The sequence below is a fragment of the Ambystoma mexicanum genome, chromosome 6p (genome assembly GCF_040938575.1).
Source record: "Ambystoma mexicanum isolate Mex_15411 chromosome 6p, UKY_AmexF1_1, whole genome shotgun sequence".
In the NCBI taxonomy this organism is placed as follows: domain Eukaryota; kingdom Metazoa; phylum Chordata; class Amphibia; order Caudata; family Ambystomatidae; genus Ambystoma; species Ambystoma mexicanum.
In genome coordinates, this window is record NC_090935.1 from 107,798,110 (window position 1) to 107,820,191 (window position 22,082).

General features: G+C 45.3%; 1 protein-coding gene across 5 annotated transcripts in view; it reads right to left on the bottom strand.

Moving 5' to 3' along the window:
* The window catches only part of LOC138511252 (protein unc-13 homolog B-like), a 2,171,549-nt gene that overhangs the window by 270,751 nt on the left and 1,878,716 nt on the right, over positions 1 to 22,082 (bottom strand). For all 5 annotated transcript variants that reach the window (XM_069626798.1, XM_069626797.1, XM_069626799.1 and 2 more), the window contains one exon: positions 10,371 to 10,523. In XM_069626798.1, coding sequence (XP_069482899.1) covers positions 10,371 to 10,523 — 153 coding nt within the window. The remainder of the gene's footprint in view (positions 1 to 10,370; positions 10,524 to 22,082) is intronic.

The following is a 22,082-nucleotide window of genomic DNA, read 5'->3' on the forward strand; positions in this document are numbered from 1 at the left end:
TTCACCAAACGAATGCAAACTGCAGGCGTTCGTCTGATTTGCAGACTCTGCAAATATGCTTTTGAGCCCTCCCTTTACTGGCTCTCTGTCCAATGTAGAGTTGAGTTTAAAGCTGCTTGACCTTTAAGTGTTTGCATAACTTGTCTCCTGCCTATTTGGACTACCAGGTGCAGCAGTACACACCCTTTCAGTCACTTGGTAGTGCCAGCCTCTCATTGGTTCTTTCTCCTTCATTTAAGCTGGTCTCTGACGGTTGCAGACGTTTTGCGGCGAATGCTGCCAAAAATCTGAAATTCTTTCCCTCTCCCCATCCATTAGGCAAATTCATTGTTTGAATTTACAGTTATCGCATGCCTCATACGACATCTGTTCTCCTGGCCAATTAGAGGAATAGTGATCAGAGACTTCTCAGGGTAATGATGCACTATACAAATGCCTTCAATCAATCGTGTAGCAGCCCAGCACTGCATGATCAATGTACCCAATGAGAGATGGAATTAATGAGTGTTATAAACGTTCCCAATCACTAAGAGGGGTCTCCTGGCCTCAACTAACATTCTAATGGGTCTGTCAGTATGTCCTTGAAAACTAAAAAGTCCACGTCATGTGTCAAAACTCTAATTCTACCCCTTACATTTATAACTAAACTAGAAGGTTGCATCAATGTTCTTGGTCCAGGTAAATGTCTCCCTTCTCCTGGACTGGATAGCACGGTTCTGGTTGTGAGTTCGTCAGAAGGGGGAATGACTCCCTACCCCTGGTCTTAGTACTTCGCAAACAAAAAAAGGATTTCTGTTTCTCTAATACTTTGTGTCAGAAAGTTCAATATTTCTTTACCTCAGCGGGAATGACTACCTTCCCCTGGATTGCTAGTTTGATCCTCCTTCGAGCTCAACTACCAGGAGAATAACTCCCTTCACAAGCTATATTTCACAGTTCACAACACAAGGAGGGAATGTCTCTCTTGCCCTGGCCCTTTTCAGGCTTTACTTCACACCTGGGTTCACCATTTAACACTTTCAGTCTCACTTTGAGGCTCTTCGACCCAGGCGTCCCCGTTTCCAGACTTGGACAAACTTGATTCACTCTCCTATCAAGTACTGACACGAGGAAGATGAATTGTATTACCCTTTTCATGTGGGTGCGGGCTCCAGACCTGTATTCCTCTGCAGTTGGGATCTGGCAGACCTGGTTCACTCTCCTGCCAGGTACTGCCATGAAGAAGATGGCTTGTATTATTATGTTCTCCTGGGTGCGGGTCCCAGACACGTATTTCTCTATTTGGCTCATCAGGCAGACTTGGTTTACTCGCATGTCAAGTACTGCCACGAGTAAGATAAGTGACAACTCTTTCTTGTATTCCCTTTTCAAGATCGGGGTATATGCAAGGAGTCCAGTTCAGAAAACCCTTCCCTCGGGTATCCCCACTTTCTGGTTCCACTGACTGTTCTATGCGATAATGCTGCTGTAAAAAAGTCGCCAGCTAGGTGACTTTTTCCTGAGCCCAAAAATTCTTTACCCAAATATTCTAGGATTGGCACCCATTTTCACAGCGACATTATCCCTGGATACCCTCCTGACAGCGTATTGGTCTACAGCCCCTTTCTGTTCCTGTGCCGACTTACTGCACTGCTCTCGGCTCCTCTTGGGACAGCTGGGCTTCTGGTTCTTCCTGGGAGGGCTCAACCATATTGTAAATACTTTGTTACTTTTTGTTGTGAATAAGCACTGATGACTAGACTGCTAATTTATGTTCTTGCTGGTGCTCTTCATTGTTCTGCACCTCCTCCTCATCTCAGTACCTGTATAATAGTACTCCCTTAGGTAGTACCTACTCTTCCTCGTCAGTAGTTAAGTTTTCAGATTTACAGACACATATGCAAGCGTTCGGAAAGGGGATGGGGTCTACAGAGTAGGGAGGTTTATGGGGTGTTGGGATGAGGGTTGTTATACTGCGTTCTCCCTAGATGGTCATCCCTGTCCCCAGTGGGGGTAACTCTCCCCATGAGATCCTCCCGCTGTGTACCACTCCCAGTCGAACTATCGGGTTGCGGCTTCACCTCCCTGGCTTCATGGGGAGGAGCTCCCTCGTGGGGAAAAGTGAGGGCAACTAAGAATTTGTCACACTTGATACTGACATGACTCCATGACCACCACATGACCACCAAGGGTTCCTGGAAACACACACTTGTCTCGACTTCCTGCTGAATGATCAGAAAGTGAGCTTCATCTAACCAATCATAAATAGTTAGCAAACCAGTACCACATGTTGAAGAATTTGAGCTGAAAAACAGTTTCAGCACCACAGGTGTGTGAAACCCCATGTAAAAAAAGTTAGCATTATTTATTTATTTTAATTTATTTGTCCATTTATAATGCGCCAGAGCCTGCAAGCATCAGGGCGCAGAAAGAAAGAGCTAGAGAGGACAGAAATGGCAGTATAAAGAGAGCAAGCAGGAAGAGAGGTTACTCAAAAACAATAGTTTTCACCCTTTTCCTGAACTTCAGTAGGTTTGTTTTCGGACCGCAGAAGTTTGGAGAGTTTATTCCATAGGATGGCAGCTTGGGAAGCAAAAGATCTACCCATTCCTCTGGCCCGCTTATTCCTCGGGACGGATAGACAGACCCCATCACTCGATCTGGCGCGACTGGCCGAGCTATGGATCTTGACACACTCTTTAAGGTAGCCTGGGGCTTGGCCATAAAGGGATTTATGAACTATTGTTAACACTTTAAAGTGGATACAAGCTTCAATGGGGAGCCAATGTAGACTCCTTCTGTGGGAGGAAATTGGTTTGTGTCTGGGTATATTATTGACAATACAAACTGCCTCGTTTTGCAGGACCCACTAGAAGGAGAGTATTGTAGTTAGGTTTACATAGGCCATCTAAGTAGTAATGTCGATGTTTTAGCTGTAGGTGCATGGGCATAAGAGGGTGCGGTGGGTCCGAAGAAGGAGTCGGACACTTGGAGGACTTTTTTGTACTGTCTTTATTTAACTAAAAGAATAAGGCCTGTTCATCCCTATGACTATGGGGAATACCCTACCTATCTAAAGAAACTAAAGGTGTTTGTCAGATGTCAGCAAGTCCAAAGTAACTCTGTCCTTCGTCCAAGCTAACCCTCTCTAACCTGATCATTAAATATGACTAAAGAAAAATAGACCAAGCAAATGTCTCTTGTTCCCTTGGTCTTCTCTTTATCCATGTTTCTCGTTATACTCTATATTTCTTAGTATAGTCCATTCTGATAGTCTTTCTGATTAGGTCTTGTAGTTCTTCAAGACCATGTTTGGTTCTTTCTATGGTCCTCTCTCAGTAGTTTTCCCTACAAACGTTTCTCCTCTTCTTGGTATCAAATGCACGTTCTTCACAATCGTTCCGTTGATGCTTTTGGAAAGTATATTTATTTCTAATCTCTTTCAGGATTTCTTTGTATGCCATGAGGGACCTAGGGTTCTTCTAACCTCTTTAGCTGCAAGTCTTATATTTCCTTCTCTCGGCATATGTTTGAATGCTTTTCCTTCTCACACGCTTCACCTTTGCAAGTATAGGGATCTTGTCCTTCTTCCCAGGGTGCCTGTTCCCAGTCTCTCTCTCACTTCCCCACCTGGGTTGTTTAAATGTCTCTCTTATCACTTCTCTTCTTATCTGGGCTCTTCCGCAAGATTTTGAATTTGGTGGTACTGGGGCGAGTTTCTCTTTCCATATACTCCCCGTCTTTCTTTACCAGATTATGTATTATATGTTCCAGCTTTCTGGTTATGGTTTCATCCTTAAGACTAGGACAAGTTGCTTCACATAAATAAGCCAGTGGCCTCCCGCTGTTCCCTATTCCCCGGTACCTCTGGATATGTGGAGAAAGGTTGCAAGGCTCGGCTATCGCTCGGGTACTGCTTCTCGCTCTCTTCGCTGTTCGTTGGTCTCCCGTTCTCGGCTTGCCATCAGACGTCTACCGTCTGCATACGCAGGTGCTCGGAAGGTGTTCAGATTTCCTTTTGCAGTAGTCTCACCACTGTTCTTCAGTCGGCCAGCTCACCATTCTGCATGTGTGGTCGCGCCACTGCCAAGTACCTCCTTCTTCTCTTCTGGTCTGTACCACTTACCTTGTGGTTCTGTGCAACCGAATTCCAGCGTCTCGCAATCTGATGCTCTGCTTCTTTGAAACTTGCAGGCTCTAAAATCCACCTGGACTCCGCCTCCACAAGCATAACGAGGTCAGGGGGCTTCCCCTGCTTATCAGGCGCTACCCCTTCTGCTCTGACTGGTTGCAGTTGATACACATAAAGTTAAAGGGATATTTTCCTTAATTTCTTCAGGCGGATTTCTTTCTGCATTGCCTTCAGCAAAACATGACGTCTCCATAATTTTCTCCATAGAAGATAGTCCCATATACCCGGCTATGTTAGTTCCCTCAGGGTCTTTGTGCCCAAAGGAGCAGTCTCTCCATGTGAGGTCCTGCTTGCCCCAATCCCTAGGGTGGGTCTTGTAGGGCAGACTCTCCTCCCTAGCCTTACAGGGGGAGTCTCCCCCTAGGGCTGACGGAACGGATACCTACGATTCGTCACAAGGGTCAGTGCAAATACAAGTTGCAATGAAACGTGAGCACTAATATGAAAAGAAAATTACACTCATGGAGAGTTGCACAGCGTATTGGGAGATGAACAAAGTGAACCTTGAACAGCAAAAGCGGGTTCCGTACATTGAGAGCTCAATTGTTTGTCTAAATGGAAGGTGCAGAGTAAACAGGGAAGCTATTTCTAAGGTTTTTGCAGGCAGAAGTAAAGAGGTTATTGTTGCAAAGTGGACATTTTTATTGAAAGTCAGCATGGAGTGAGGAAGGAGGAGGAAAGTTAACAAGGGGGCACGTGAAATGGGATGAGGTGATGTAGGACAGAAGAGGTTGAACTGTACGGAAATAAACATGTGGGTGTGGCTAAAGGGAACAGGTTAAAATACAGTGTCAGAAAAGGAGGGACTTTTAGAGGTTGGGTTTGGGTATGTGCTCCGGGTGGCATTGGAGACTACTGATTAGAGGCTAGGGTTCCTGAAAGGAATTAGGAGTGTATTGGGAGAGCGAGTACTTTGGCGAGTTGGTTTCCCAAATCTCAGCCTACTAGTGAGGGTTGTAGAGCCTCAAATACTGTATTTGGGAGGAAGAAAATCCAAGTGATTACCTAAGCTGTGGAGTCAGGAAGTAGCCATAGACGAATAGCGCAGCGGTCAGGAAAAGCTGTCCTAGGCAGGAAAAGCTGTCCTAGGCCCGTGTGAGTACACAGCTCAGAAAGCATGCAGTCACTGTGCTAATGGCAAGGTGTACCCCAAGGGTATCGTTAATCTCGCATGGTGATGGTCAAAGTTTCAATCTTTACATAAGAACAGCGTTTCATCATCATTCTTGTGCTGGGAGTTAGTGAATAGACTTAATTCAATTGGAGTTAAAGGTTTTCCTTTTAATGTACAGGCCCTGAAAAATGTGACTAACAATTCTTATGAAAGCAACCTTGGGATGGGATTGATAGCCAAGTGATAAGCGAACAATATGTTGAAAATAAGCATGTTTTTCTCACGTTGTGAATAATTCATCATCTCCCATTCTGTGTGAAATAATATTGCTGTTTCTTAGTCACGTTGTGATTGTTCTATGAAATGCAGTTTCATATGAGTGTGTGTGGAGAAGAGAAACACATTCACAAATAGGTAGCAGGCATGCTAATGAAATATCAGATTCCTCACCATTCTTTCAATTGCTACTGATTTATAGTGCCAGAGGTATTATCAAATATGTCATTATCTTTTGTGAGAATCTTAATAAAGATATGAAAGCACTTTCTATTATACAAAGTGTGAGAGGATGTTTTATTTAGATCATGGCAAAAATATGGTCCATAATTCTGAACTGTTGAGAAACTAGAAAAGAAAATAAGACAACGCAAAGTGGGAGAGATGGGCAAAGACCTTCAAGACGTCAAGACTTTCGATTTCAGCCCCTCCTTCCATTCCTCCCCCCTCTGCTAAACCCCACAGTGGCTGAGATTGGTGACCAGGGCCCTTATGTGTCCTTCTAGGTCCTGGACTTCCACGCCCAGTCGCCTACAGCCTCCACCCACTGGCCTATGCCACCACAAGCCTGCACTTTATTTTATTGGCAGCTGACCACTCCACCAAGACACTTACAGCTGTTCACCCCCTTGCACTTTATTCTTGATAAAGCTAGCACTTACCCATCCCCCCATCCATTCTCTCTCTGCATTTGCACGTTCTGAATGCCCACAAGGCCTCGTAGGTCTGCCTCTATCTTTCATTCTATTATGTGTTCCCTCCATGTTGCCCTGTGGGCGCTTTGAAACAGTTTACGTGATGCACTGGCGTCTTACAAAAGCACAATCAACCAATCAATAAATAAATAAATAAACACACATAGGAGATGATCTGATAACTAGCTACCTGGCTAAATATTTCCTCTTACTATGGAGTTAGATACAATCTGGGTGTACGTTTGAGTGACAGCGTGTGCATTTCAATATTAAGAATATAAATGCTCATTGCTCGCCTGCACTCATTCAATCAATGCAGTTTAATCACAGTTATGAAAACGTTAGCAGACCAGCATTTCTATTCGGCAAAATCGATGACCAACCCTCCCCTAATGGCATGGGAGATGTAGAAAACTTTACACATGCTGGTGATGGATTAGTCATGCAAAGGCCAGGATCTGGGTCGTGATTATGAGTACAGTTCTTGCATGGGGACATCCTGCATTTTGCAAGTTTGAACACAGCGGCAGGGCTGACGTAGCCTTTCATCTTTCTAAAGTTGACAAATTGATTGCCATAAAAAAAGTGATAACACCTATTACAGTGCTTAGAAGCAGGAGAACCCAGCATGAAGCAATACATAAGACCGTTAGTATTAGAATCCAAACTGGGGCCCTTGCATAGCAAGAGACAGGTGAAGCCAATTGGGGAGTGTCCTGTGGACGAGAGGAACGTTTTGCATAGAACATTCACAAGTATGGCTTCTCCTAAAGCGTCCGATGCTTCAATAAGCGATGAATAAACAGGTGGGTTAGAAGGAGATTGACTTGCTCCAATAGTCATGAAGGCCTAAGTGGTGTTTAATTCCATGCCACCTTGTGCAAGAAGACCACCCTCTTTTCACCCTGCTGCTACTCCTAGTACGGACTCAATCAGATAACTGTGGCTGCAATCTATAGGACAAGCACTTGTCCAGTCTCTCACCTTTACTGCAGACTTCCTGGTGAGGCTCCCCCGTTAGTGCAAAACTGTTTGCCTGCACAACATATCTGATGCAACATTCTCCATTCCAGCCTTTCAGGGAGACAATGTCCAGCACCCTAAACTGCAGGCACATTGCTTTCCTGCAAAGAGGCAGCAAACTCACACTACCATCTTGAGACGATGTCGAACCATGTTGTTGCCCATTAGAATGGGGGCAAACTTAACTTGCACCGTGAGGAGAAAGGTCAAAACCTGACAGCTCACATTACCAGCAGGCTGATGTGTTCAATGGCTTACCTCATGGTCCATTGGCAACTCCCTGAAACATGACCCTGGTGCCCCACTCCACAACTTTAACAATGCCTCTGTCACCATTGTACCATGCTGCAACATGCAAAGATGGGTGAAAGGAGCGCCTCTCTGAACAGGTTTACTCCGAGTGATCATCATGAGGGCTCATGCAACATTATCTGGAAAACATGCTGCCCTCAAATTTTGCAATCGAAGCAAACACTAGAGGGACTTCATATTGTGATGAATCCTTAGATGTCATCACTTCTCCCTGAGAGGGAGCCCCTTCCCATGTCAGGGAGGTGAGGCCTCTACCTAATAGCCTCGCATGGGGTGGTACTCAGCGGGAGCATCTCACGAACAGAGACTCCCCCTCTACGGACAAGGATGACCATCTAGGGAGAATGCAGTTCAACAACCCTCACCCACCACACACTTCCTTTACCTCCCCTCAGTCCATGAGCCCCACCTTATCCCTCACTTCCATAACACACACTTCCATGTATATATGCGATACTGAATACCCTACAGTTACTGAGACGAGGAAGAGAAGGGGTGACTTAATGAAGATCTCCTTTACAGGTACTGAGACAAGGAAGAGGTGCGCAACAATGAAGAACTTTAATGAGCATTCTAGCCGTCATTGCTCATGCAACATAAACAGAGAGTAAGGACTTACCTTTTTGTTAGACCCGCGAGCAAGAGGATCATCAGGCGTGTAAAGGAGGGAATGCTGCCGACTGGGATACGAGCAATGAGGCTCAGTCCAAAGTGGGCGGACCGGCCGGAAAGCTGGAACAGCAGGGATTTGGGCAAGCAGAGCAGCTGGATCGTGCTCGCAAGAAACATACAGCCCGTAAAGAAGCAACTGCATGGAGACGCCGCAGCAGACGCGAGAACCAGAAAAGTGACAAGAGATCTGAAGTAAATGTCGGAAGACCCCGTGAACCACCGAACAACACTGGCAGAGACCAGAAAGGTACAAGGGTGATGGGACTGTGGGTAGGGACCACAGATAGAGTGGAAGAGCAGAAGAACCAAGGGTTTGGGGTTCCAGTGCACAGAAGGAGAGCTTGACAAGTCTTCGTGGCAATACCTGGCAGGCGAGTTAACCAGGTCTGCCAGATATGAAATATAAAAGATAATAGGGTCAGGCACCCTCAATCAAGAAAGAAGACTCAACTGGCAGCAGAGTGAACCTGGTCTGTCAAAACTAAAGTCTGAGAAAAGTCAGGGGGAAGGGAGCCATTGCCCCTGGAGTTGTGTACTGTAAAACTAAGCCTGAGAAAGGCCAGAGGAAGGGAGACAGTACCCCTGGTGTTGCGAACTGTAAAACTAAGCCTGAGAAAGGCAAGGGAAAGGGAAACATTCCCTCTGGTGCTGTGAACTGGGAAACAAAGCCAAGGTCAGGGTAAGGGAGTCATTTGCCTTGGTGTTGTGAACTGAGAGAGCAAAGCCAAGGAAGGCCAGGAGAAGGAAGCCATTATCCAGGCGATTGAAAATGCTCGTTGGCATTATTAACTGGAACTTTGTTTTGTGCTTTGGAAAAGGATTGAGACCTGGGGAAGGAAGTCATTCCCTCAAAAGATTCCACCTAACAACTGAAAATGTGATCCGCTGTCCAGAAGAAGGGAGCCAATCCTCTGGACCAAGAAGAGCTGCAACCTCTTCAGTTGAGGGATAGGTGTGGAGGACAGAAGTAGGCTTTTTGACACAGGACGGTGGACTACTGATTTACAAGGACTTCCTGATTGAAACCTTAGTATTTTAGTTGAAGCAAGGTAACCCCTCTCAGAGTTAGGGATAGGCTGGTTTTCTCTTTATTTTCATTACTAATAAATGTTTATATCAACAACAATGCCACCTTCTGCACCCTTACAATACAGTCTGGTCTCTTGCACCAGACAAATGCAGGCATGAGACCCAACTGACAAAGAATGGGTGATCAGGGGACAAGAGGCAGTTTTGGAATGTGAAGACCTCCTTCTGGATATTCGCTACACATTCCTCTGGAGGCAGGGCCCTAACTGCACCATTGTCCAACAGCTCTCTGATTATTTGCAGGTAAAGAGATGCAGGGATCTTGGTTGCATGTCACAGACAGGTGCACAGAGACTGAAGCCGGGGGAAAGAGGGAGGGCGGGTGCAGTTGCAACTGAGCCATGGTCACTATTTTGAATTTATCCATGTGCGGGTAAGAGTACACAGGTCCTGGACACATCTTAGAGCACCCTCCTCTTGGGTAGCAGAAAATAGTGGAGGACTCTTTCGCCCTTTCCCTCTGAGGTTTCAGGACTATGGTCCCCTTTCTCAGAAGCTACAAAACCTCATCCTGCCACAGTCTCTACCTCCCCTCTCCCTTCCCAAGCCCTCTGCGTGGCTCTTGCTTCCCATTTCATCTCTGCAAGGAACTGGCCAACCCTGTTGCAGTCTCTACCTTGCCTCTCCCTTCCAAAGCCCTCCGCACGGCTCTGGCTTCCCATTTCATCTCTAAAACTAAGGACATAGAGAGAGAGAGACTTGTAGTTCCAAGGATAACCCCCCTGCTGCTTTAACAAAGCTACTGGCATCTCCTAAAGTATATTTATAAGTACATAACAGTGCCTGCCAGATGGTTTGGTCCATGATTCAATAGTAAAAAATGAATGTCTATCACAAATGCAACTGATATCTGGGAGAGATCAGCACAAACACACATTAAATAATCCATTAGAAAGCCTGCCAAGCCATGTCATAAACACAAATATACATCAACATACGAGCTGATGTGGCTTCTGCCATAAGGTTAAAAACCAGGCAGCCACAATCACGGTCTATAGGTGACTCGGGGCACACTTACTTCCCATCCAGAAAGTCCATAAGGGGTCTTAGGACATTGTCTGCATCTTGTGCCACGGTGTTCCTGGCACTGGCAGGAACATTGCCCGTGCCTTTCACATGACCCAGTAGCTCAGACATCTGCTTGATGCACTCATCGATCCGGAACTGGAAACTAGAGGAAGAAAATTAGGAAACTGAATCAACGTATGTACTTTGTTCACACATGCACAGTTTAACCACATCCAGTGTATCCAGCAGCAGCAGACTGTGTTTTGGCAAGTAATGTGTGGACCAAGGGTTCAATACCCTGGTCTGGCGAAATCAGACCTTTATTCCATCAACCCCCATGTTATAAACTGAGTAACACATTGCAGGGAATAATGATGGGGTATCAAGTTCTCCAAAACAATACTTCTGGTGGTACTGGCACCCTCACTTTGCTCACTTGGTCCAATCACTTCCATCTCTCATCGAAGCACCTTCTCCTTAATGATCTCGCTCGACGTACTTGATTCCTGGCACAGGTGCTGCATTGGCCTGTCCTTTGGTCTCCTCCTTGACACACAATTTCCTTCTCTCGATACACTAATATACTTTTCCATCTGACATCATCTAGTGCAGATTATACTAAAATGGTCTTCCCTTTCTCCTTATTCACCACTGAGCTGATCTCTTGCATCACTAAATGCTTATCTGCCCTCTATAACTGAAAGGTGTAGCGTTGTCTGAACTGAGGGACATTTACTTGCAGACTAAAATGCAATACCTCTTAATCCAGTCCCCTGTACCCTTTGCCACTGACTTAAAACCATCTGTAAAACCGAAATCTGTGGTTCTCCGACACACAATTCGCCACTCCACCTCCACTGCTACAGCTGCAAGAATGAACATCATGAAAATCTCTAAAACCCAGCGTTATCTTACTTTTTACACTACTAAAAAATGCATTGCCACCCTGGTGCTCGGCAGACTCAATGAAACTACGATGATCTTCTCCCGCCTCTGCGCATCAACTTTTTGCAGTTTGTCTATCCATGCAGAATCGTTTCCTATTGAAATTTCGCCCCGTGATTCAATACATTTAAGGGATCCCCACTTACAAGGCTGAATCTATATCGGAACACTCAACCTTTCACACTCGAGACTCCCAAGATCTCCTCAACCTCACCAATCATCTTCCAACATGTGTTGCCCAACAATTATTCTCCATCACCTTCGTAGTCCCCCATGACTGGAACGCCCTACTACAAAAGTGTATTCAAAGAGTGGCTGGCTTCAAGAGCCCAGTAATGAAGACTCCTTTCCTCCCCAGTGGGGACCACAGAGTCTAAAAGCACTATCATTAACAATCGCATACCACCGTCATTACTGGATTGCATATCTGCAAAAACTGAAGATGTATTTAAAGTCTGCTTTTGGCTGAAGATCAGTTGTTCAAATGAGACTAATACTAAGGTTTAGCAGCCTCACTGCAGGAGGTTCAACATTGCCTTTCTGATTCTTAGGTAAGCGTTTTTCAGAAAGTAAGGCATAAGTAAACACTTGGTTATGATTAGATTCGAGGGAGACACTCATTGATTTGAGAGGGATTTTAGCATCCAAAGTAGGGGTTATCCAACTATCGAAATTGGTAGTAGCTGGAAGAGTAACAATTTCAGAAAAAGGGTGGAGGGGTAGCCAATAAATCTCAGCTGCGGTGTGCTGCTCTTTAGTGCAAGGAAAAAACCTTTTTCAGACCAGGAGGACATTGTGCGTTAAGGGGAAGAACAATACTGAAAGGGATTAAATAATTGTCTGTTCAATCTAGGTGACGAGAATCTCCGACATGTGAGGATTGTAAGCAAAAATAAGACCCAAATCTGACCTGCTTCTTGTTCAGCAAATCTCACATGCTGTGATAGTCCAATGGCTTAAAGGGGAATGAGATAATCATGAAACGGGACGAGAAAGGCTATCCACTGTGATGTGCAGGTTCGCTGGCAAAAACTATTTTGAGAAAGCGAGAGCAAGCCGAGTAAGGGCATGAGAAAATGAAGCAAACCATGGTGGATTTGAGTGAGCAGTAAGGTAGGTAATTTTTTGTTAGAAAGTGTAAAAAACACAGGAAGAATATTAAAAGGTGGAAAACTTAAGCAGCCTGTAAGGAGTTATTGAAGGTCATGGGCTGGGTTTTGAGGTTGGGTCAGAAGCAGTCCAAGACCTATCCACCATTTTGAAATCCATGATGACCCTTTTAGAGTCTGGTGTTGAACCTAAGAGGATTTAATGCCCAGTGTGTGTAAGGTTGGAGTCCTAAAAGCATTTGGTAAGAGGGTGGATGTCTCTTCCATTTAGAAGAACAGTGCAGCTTCTAGCGGTGTCAATTTTGTTTCAACCGGTGCACCTCTGATCACGAAACGTATTCATATCAGTATTTCACCGTGCCTCGGTTTCCTGAAACCGCACTGGAGGGCCACATGAGTTCTGTGTTCTCTGTGGTCACACTCCATTTCACAGGACTGTGTCCCTGAAGTGGGTGTGACCAGCAAAGAACATTGAAAAGCGTGTTCCTGAGCACTGGGTAGTGGGGATAGATTCCCCTTGCTGTGATTTTTGGACCACTAAAACTGAGCTTCCACTATATCCATGTCAGGGGTTAGTTCCTCACTATCGTTTAATGATGAGGCCCTGTAGGGTCATGAAGGGGTTTTTGGCACTCAGTGGGGACGGCCTCCTGGTCTTAAGTGTGGTGTTCTATTACTAGTGAATGTGCTATGGTAATACACCATATACCTACTTTGGTCAAGGACCCACTGGCTTGGGGGACCCTCATCCCTTTCGACAATCCAATTATTGGTCCCCAAGGTTAGTCCTGAGATGTGGAACTATAGAATTCAAGATTATCGCTTAATAGTATCAATGTATTGGATTCTGCTGCAGCGGTCATATCGACTGATTTTGCAAACTTTGCCCAAGAAAAGAAACTGCATACTCAGTCTGTGAAGGGATTATTGTTGAGGCAACATCTCCAGAGTTGACCAATTCCTTACAGATGGCAAGTGAGGCTATAACAAGCAAAGTATCACAGTATCTGGGTATATGATAACTGCAAAGAAACACAAACTTAAAAAGACAACACCACAACTGCTGATTATTCAATGATGGTGTGCATTGACCTCAGACAGTTTTAACAAAAATGAATGAAGACTTATAATCATAAAATATCAATACGAATAATTATTCAAAAACACGAGTCCAGAGTTATATTGAAAATCGACTGCAGCCAGACCGGACATGGCACACCTGGTATTATTGTATTATGTATACTAGCAGCATCTTGGCATGGGAGACTTTATGTTGGCATGTAGACAGTTTCCCTAGCCTATGGCAGATCTCAGTACCCACAGTGCACCAAGGCAGTAGACTATTTAATCTACGGTTATTGACTAGAATACCCATTTCCTTTTTCAGGGACCCTCTTGATATTTTAGTAACAATAATGTTGTTGGAGATTTGTTTTCATATACATCAGCTCCATAATGTGATTTTAACATTGTTAAATCATGCTACATCATTTGCTGCAATGTTCATGGGGTTGAAGGTGAAGTTTTATCATCAGGTGTATGATCTCATAACTTCCACCCATTAGTTTGCTGATTGATGTAGCAGCCAGAGTGACATTTTCCTCATCTACCAACATTGGAGTCATCTAGAAGTGAACCAGCTCACAGTGTGTTGCAGAATATAACTTTAGCCATAAATGGTTGTATAAATGTTGTCTATGAAACAATAATATTGACCAAATAACTGAACTGTCTTTTGGCTCACTCGTGGCAAAATCTGTGACTTGCGGCCATTTTGAACATACAATGTACAGTCTATTTAGCCATACCTTCTTACAATTAGACTCGTTCTTTGGTCTTTTTGTCCTTTTTGTTTGATGTCCATGGCACTGCCAGTGTTATGCCCCCCCCCTTCTCCTCAAGGATGGCTTCTAGAGTCAGCATAGATCGTTCTATGTTTCAGAGGCTTAGACAGCAGCTATCTGTGCGGAACTTGATCTGTGTGAGCGAAGAGGAAATTACCAAATGATGAATTTTGTGATTTCCATTGTATATAAGCAGAGCTCCCTTTCATTCGCCAAAGAAGGGCTGACCCTCATGAAAAGGAGCAGAGGGAGGGGTATTATTCTGTACATTCAGATATTCCTCACAAAAGCAGAGATTCACTTCCAGCACAGCGCTTTCAGACAAAGACCGATATCTTTTCAAGGTCTTTAGGTTGCCATCGATTCGGGGCTTGCGAGTGTGTCTTTGATGGGATGCTTTGACTTTAAAGAAGAACTTAGGGTTGGGTGTGTGCACAATCTCATGCCATACAACATCCGAAATGTTTCATTGTAATTTTTATATATGGCCGGTGCTATAGCATGGAGGACAGCTTTTGTGATGGTATGATCTGAAGCTTAGGGCAGCACGGCCAACACTTATGTCAATGGTGCAGAGGCACATAACTCTCAGTCACCAACATATGACATGAGCGAGAAAGCGAGTGAGTGTAAGGAAGGCTTGGCATCAAAGTAAGACAGGCCAAGTGATCACAGTTCAATGGTGTTTATTAAACTGTAAAATGGATGAGATAAACGCCTAATCTAAACCTAAATGTAAGATGGGAGCAAGCTACGACCATCAAAAAATAATAATACAGTCTAGTCAAATAAAAAGGGCCTATACTAAGAAAACCTATTCACAATCCTTACTTCTATGCTACAAAATAGTGTGGGATAATGTTCACAAGAAAAGAAAAAAGTGTTCACAAAATGATAAGTCGGGATGTTATGGCCGGTCTCCCTTCCCCATGTTTTTAGCATGGGACAAGGCGGGACTCTTGAGCATAGCCAACTACTGGGCTTCTCTGGCACAAGATTACAGTTCATTTTCTTTATATCAGGGCCTTATGTGCCCATGTCTCTTCTCATGCAAAGTCTCTTGCTTTATAGGGCCTGATATGTCAAAACAAAAGTTTCTTCAGTTAACCTTCACACTTGGATTCCCACTCAGCCGGGCTCTGATCCTTCTTTCAGCGTCAACCTCCCAAAGCACTTGCCAATTTAAACAGACTTCCGAAGGGCAATCTCTTCTCGCTGGTTCTCTCTGTTAGCCTATGGCAAGTGCAGCTTCAGAAATCACATTTCGCGCTGCGTTCCCCTCAGCTGGGGGCAAACACCTGTTTCACAATTCCCTCAGTCGGGTTCACAATTTCATAATTCCCAAAACTTCTGCAATTTGTAAAGGACTTTTGATTGTACAAGCGGTTTGGCTCAAACCTTGTATGACCACCTGAACACCTCCCGTCGGCCTTCCCTATGGCCTCTTGGTACTTGGAGTTTCAGTACAGTCTCTTTGTTCACAAAAACCCTTTGTATCTTAAGCTTCTTAATGTTGCCACTGCAACCTTGAGTCTAACAGTCTGACCCACAATCAGGTTCTTCCAACTGGCCGGCGGTGCTGAACTCGCTGGCGCTTCTTTTGCTGCTGGAGTCGAGGACGGTATCACAATGGCAACCACGTATCCCCCCACCTGGCTATCAGTGCAAGAGGGTTCCATGTACCGTTGACATCCAGCACACCATTCGGCAGCTGCGATTCCTGGTCTTATGTTTCTTTTGTCAGAGGCTTTGCAGGTCTGGGTTGAAAAGGGCAAGGGCAACTCTCTCCTTGACGTCCTTTCAGGTCTCACTGCCTTTCTCCTCTGTTTGAACTGCCGTCGTGGAATGGCTGCTTTGTTGTGCGTTCGACCTTGCTTAAAGTGTGCTCTTTTGCTCTGTCTTTTATCCCAGTGGGGAAGAGAAAGGGTAGTCAGGTGTGTATAGTTGTCAGCAATTGCCTGACCATTGTGTTGGGACAGGTCAGGTAAACAGCTTTTTTATTAGTCCCTTGGTGCTCATGGTGTGAGAAAGTGTTTGTGTTGGAAAAGGGGGTGGAGGGAGTAGAGTTTCTAAACATCCTACTGGACAGGATGGGGAAAAGGTGTCATAAGGAAGGGGGATACCACATCTCAACCTTCGGTGTCCCACTTCCACCCCCTGATGATCCCCCATCCAGGTGATCCTCCCGCAGAGGTCCACCCCCAGGAACTGGATCCAATAGTGATGGGCGTGTCCTGGCCACCTGGATGACAGATCCCGGGTGCTAGCGGGTGAGACACCTTCAGGTTTCTCACATGAGCAATATAATAAGTGTGAGGTTGGACATCTTGCAGAATGTATCATCCCTCTCTTCAAGTGCAATTTTCTCAACAAAAAAAATATATTTATTTATTGTTGATTTGCAAGATGCCCCCAGAGAAAAGGATTGCTTTGTGATGCTGCCCTCCCCCCAGAATAATAATGGGTGGATGTACAGGAACTTGTGCATTATTGATAGGGGTAGGAACAAAAGACAAGGAGGCATTTAGATTAGTCGACCAGAGGAATAAGGGAATTTCTTTTCATCAGATCAGTTAAAATACAGGAGCCACAAATGCTAGGAGGTAGTGGAAGAGCAAGCCTGGGACGGCATGGCAGGAAATTGGAGCAGGAAGAGTCCAGACAATACAGGGATTTCTTTTCATCAGGTTCGCTGAAAGTCCGGTTAGGAAGTAGCTGCGGTTGTCCGATAAGGCAGGCAGACCCAAGCTTGAAGAGCGCAGCATCTATGGGATGAATGCCGACTGTAGCTAAGATGCCTTTTTTGGTCCGTGTTGTGGATGATCATAGGGCCCACCTCACAAGGGCATTTTAAAAAGGCAGGTGTTGCAGACCTGACAGGCAGCAGCCAATCCCTAAAGACTTAGAGAATATTAAGAGAAGATTGGAACCCACCACAAGCAACACATTGTAGAGGCATGGAAAGTTAAGAGCACCCGGTCCTGTGGTGGAGGGACAGATGAGGAAGCATCTCAGGGTGTAGGGGGATACTGAGGAATCCAGTTCCCCTTAGGTTTCAAAGGCTTGTTTAAGGGTGGGTACTTGCATTTACCAGGAATCTGCTCCCTGCCCTCATCTCCCTGAAGGACATTGGCACAATTGTAATAGAGCTGGTGATCGCAGGAGCCTGGCGGATATGTAGTGTGCCATTTATCTGGTGGCGGTTTGTGTGTCCTTTCTTTCTAAAAGGCCCGCTGAATGGAGCATATCATTTTGAACGCGATACGCTGCTTGACAAGGGCCAGTCGGGCCAGTTCACAGGGATGCCCAGGGTTTAGACAGGAGATAATCCATGCTGTTTTGTTTTGGATGAGTTTGAGATGGAACAGAGTTTTGCGGTGGACGCAGGAAAGGCTAATACAGAAATGAAGTCGGGACAAATCCCTGGCTCTCAACATCACAAAATTATGAGAAATGTTCAGGTAGGGGGGTATGCTTTTTAGGTGGTGTATCTGGTAGTAGGATGTTTACTGTATAGCTTAAATGGGTATACAGTTTGGAATGAGTAGGTAAGTGGCAATGAGGTATGCCACAGTTTTACACAACCATTGTGAATACATTTGGAAGGAGTAGGTAAGTGGCAATGAGGTTTGCCACAGATTTACACACCCATTGAAATGCCATTGTGCCAGCACAGATCCTTTGTTGACTGACAAGTGACAGACGATGCTCAGGAAATGAAGTTTCCACATCTACCCATGAATAGTCTGTTATACAAGATATTTCATTTTAGGGAACAACATTTTATGCTGATGCAGTGTCATAGTGTGCGGATTGGTCAAGGAGGATATGAGTCGCTGGACAGTTCTTTCTGGGCTTCCATGAGTAAGTTTTTTTTATCTACAGAAGAGAAGACTCTCTTCCTCTGGAGAGTATGGATCCTGACTGGCGCACAAGTAGGAGGTTAATTCCTTTAATGTGTTTGTCAGGGTCTCGCATGTAATAGGGGCCAGTGGTTGTCACGAGCCTCCAGAACCCAATGGGACGTCGAATCAGCCTTCGCACATGCGCATTGTGCATCGGACAACGCCCCAGCTTCCGCGCATGCGCGCAAGAATCCGGAAAGCTTTGCTTGCGCTCATGGATGCCGGAGAAGTCAGACGCACGTCCCGGAGGCTCCTGCAGGCTGCGAATCGCGGGGCCATACCCCGCCTGCCTATCCTGCAGGCCCCGCGCAACGCATGAGATAAGTGCTAACTTTGTTTACTAACTGCAGTACTTGACTGTGGACCTTTGGGAAGGGGATTTGCATAGTTACTTGAGGTCCGGAGAGTGAACGTATACTAACGCGTACTCGTTCGACTCCCCAAACTTCAAGGGCGTGTCTCGAGCGCAGAAAAGATTGCGTACAGGGGGTCCTTGTCTGGGGGCTTGGGGCTTAAGGCCCATCTGAGTACTGAGTGTGTGTGTGTCGGGCTCCGGCACAGATTTACCCACAAGCAGTGGGAACTGGAAGCACGGTGAAAACGAGTGTGCAGGCTAAAAACTCATGCGTGCTTTTATTCTTTTGTAGCGGCGCTCCCATTTCATAGCGAATCAAGGATCGTGGAAAACGAAAGGCCTGTAGCGGAAATCGCCGCATCTGCAGCAACATTCAGAGCTAAGTGAAGCTAAACTGTAAAACATGATATGCATGGTTGTGACTTCAAAACAATCATTGTGAAAGTGTAACTATTCATTGAGGGGCACTGTTAGAGTGATGTAAACTCAGAGGTGTTTGTGTAATGGGAATCAGACAAGTTATAGGTTTATATCCCTAAGCAAGAGAAAATGTAATCTACTTGAGAGCAAAGTAGATGAGTGCAAGAGTGAGTGGGCGGAGGTCTACATTGCAGGCACCCAGGAGGGGGCCTTACAACGATTCACCCCTACCTTCCCTACCTATTCAATCCCTACCCTACCCATCCAATACCTTACCCTAATTCAACCCGGTCACCCTAATTCCCCTTATCTATCCAATCCAGAGGACCCTAACCCTCTTTCCCCGGCGGGTCGCGGAGGCCTGTGGTGGTAATAATCCAGGCACCAAGACCCAACGGGGAGGCAGGTGTACGTGCTACCTCCGCGCAAGACCAGGATACTTGACAGTGTTCTAGAAGCTGCATGGTAGCCATATTTTCCAGGAATTTACCAATGAACAGTTTGTTTGGGATTGGACGATAGTTGACTATACCACTGTGGTTAGCTGTAGGTTTGTTAAGAAGGGGGTGATGCTGGTTTGCTTCAAACAGTCTGCATATTGCCTTGTTGGAAGGAGTTAATGAAGAAGTTTTTCAGTGCTGGAGAGAGAGTAGAGAGATTATCTTTGATGATAATGGCAAGGTGAGACTTACTCAGAAAAAGCATGCATCCTGTGACAGTATTTACCAGCTCAGCAGGGGATATACATCAGAAGGAGGAGGGGGTTTGGGGAGTGTGATTTTGGGTCAAGAAGAGGAGTGTTAGTGGATCGCAGGGTTTTCTTCAACTCTTCTCAGATGCAGAATGGTTCTGCAGATTTGTTAGGCGCAGTGGAGTTCCCATCAAAGGAAGGTCATATTTCCTGTTGATATTGGCAGATCCTCCCAAGAGGTACCTCAAGTATCTTTGTCATCATGTTAACACATTTTTCACAAATGGCTTTCTAGTTTTCTGTTGGTGCATTTGAGGACGGCTAGTTCCCAATCATACCAATTGAATGGCTTCTCACTGGCTGTTCAAATATTTTCCTGTTGGTCGGTGCTAGGATATCCATGGTACGAGAGTGAGCTCATGCTGGATGGTCCAGCGCAGGTTTCGAGGGGAGTCTGATTTCTGGAGAGGGCGCACGAATATCGTAATTAAGTGATAGAGAGCTGCGAGGTACCTACGGAAGGGAGGCAGAGGAGTTAAGAGGGCCTGTTTCTGTAATATGTTTTCTTGATGGATAGATTGACTCCTCCCACAGATTGCTCTTCCTTCAGTCACAGTCTGGACTGGAGAGTTTCCAGAAAGCTACCAGGTCATGCCACACAGCTCAGATGTCTGCTTCACCATGGCTTCTTGTTGTCCTTTACCACTTGTAGTGATGTAACGTGTTCTTGTAATGAACACATTCCTTCCATAGAGTCATAATTTTTAGAAAGACTCCCACAGCCATGGCAGAGGACACTTAGGAGGTGGTAGAAGCACAGCACAGAGCAATGCATTTTGCATACCTGACCACCAGACACTAACGTTCTCACTAGCCACGAAATCCAAATAGTAGAGCCATGCAAAGGTATGTAAGGAAACCAATGTTGCAGCGCCACGTACTTACAACTGTGGAACACACCTCTGCAGAGCCAATTTCATAGGCTATCCGCTGATCCAGTGGGCCGGAGTGCTCTCTGGAAACTCCTTGTGTGCAAGTTCACAGCGTGTCAAGTGACATTACTAACCATCTAGAGATGGTATGTTTGGTAATGCCGTTCGCTTTTTTGGGACAGCAAAACCAACAAAAAGTTGATTAGTTAGGTACGCATTTGTTTTAGAATTGTAGAAATTTAAGGACCTTCTCTTGTTAAAAGTTGTGACATTGTAACTTTTACTTTAAAAAAAAAGTGGCAGAATGGTGGAGAATCCATCAGTGCCCGAAACTTAGACCATTCTGGCTACTAGATATGCAACCTTAAAAGAGAACAGCCACTGCACAGAAAATTGCAGACGCTCGAATGAAGCAGTCAACAAAAAATGAGCACCGAATTGAAGGCCCAGGGTGGAACCACAAAGTGTATCAGGGTAGAAGAACAAGTTACTTACCAGCTGTAACGTTCTTTCGACTGGATGTTCCTCCCACGTATTCCTTATCTTTGATAAATTCACTTCTAGCTTGCTGGCCTCAGACATTTTTTCCCCAGCAGTGGCCGCTGCACATCGACATCTCTCGAGTCGGTGTCCCTCGAAGGCCTCCGTATCGGCGCGACATCATAGGTATATATAGTCTCGTGCAGCGTCCGTTGCTCAGTTCCGTTTTGAGGTGCTGTGTTTGTCCAGTATGAGATGGTTAGTACCCTTGAAGGCGCGTAGGCTGCTACTACAAGGGAAGTTTTACTGCAGGGTAGGATGGGAGAAGCGATAAGAAATACGTGGGAGGGACATCCAGTAGAAAGAATGAACTTGTTCTTCTAATGGATTGTGTCCTCCCACGTATTCCTCATCTTTGATAGACTCCCAAAACAGTAACGTGTACAGGAGTCAGAAGTAAAATTTAGTGACTTTCTAAGAATGCACAGAGTGCAACACAGCTTTCCCAAATGTAGTCTCCTGGCTAGTGGAGGAATTTAGACTGTAGAATTTGGTGAAAGTATGTTCGGACGACCATGTGGCAGCCACACAGATGTCTTTAATTGGAACTCATCTTTGGAGAGCTGACGAGGCTGCGATACACCTGGTTGAATGAGCCCTTAGGTGTTGAGGAGGATCTTTCCCTGCCGATTTATAGAACTCTATGATAGTTAGTATCTATTTTGAGATGGTCGGTTTCGTGATAGGTAAACCTAGTTTATGTCCGGCATACCCCACAAACAACTGGTCTGCTTGCCTAATTCTTGCAAGTCTGTTAATGTAAATACTCAAGGCATGCCTTGGATCCAGCCTGTGCAATCTCTCTTCCTCTTTCCCTGAGTGAGGAGGATGGTAAAATGAAGGCAAGGTTATCTTTTGTGTGATATGAAATTCTGAGACAACCTTTGGGAGGAAGTTCGGCTTCACTTGAAGAACTACTTTATCTTTGTGAAAGTTGGTATGTGAAGGTTTGCAAGACAAAGCTTGTAGTTTGCACACTCT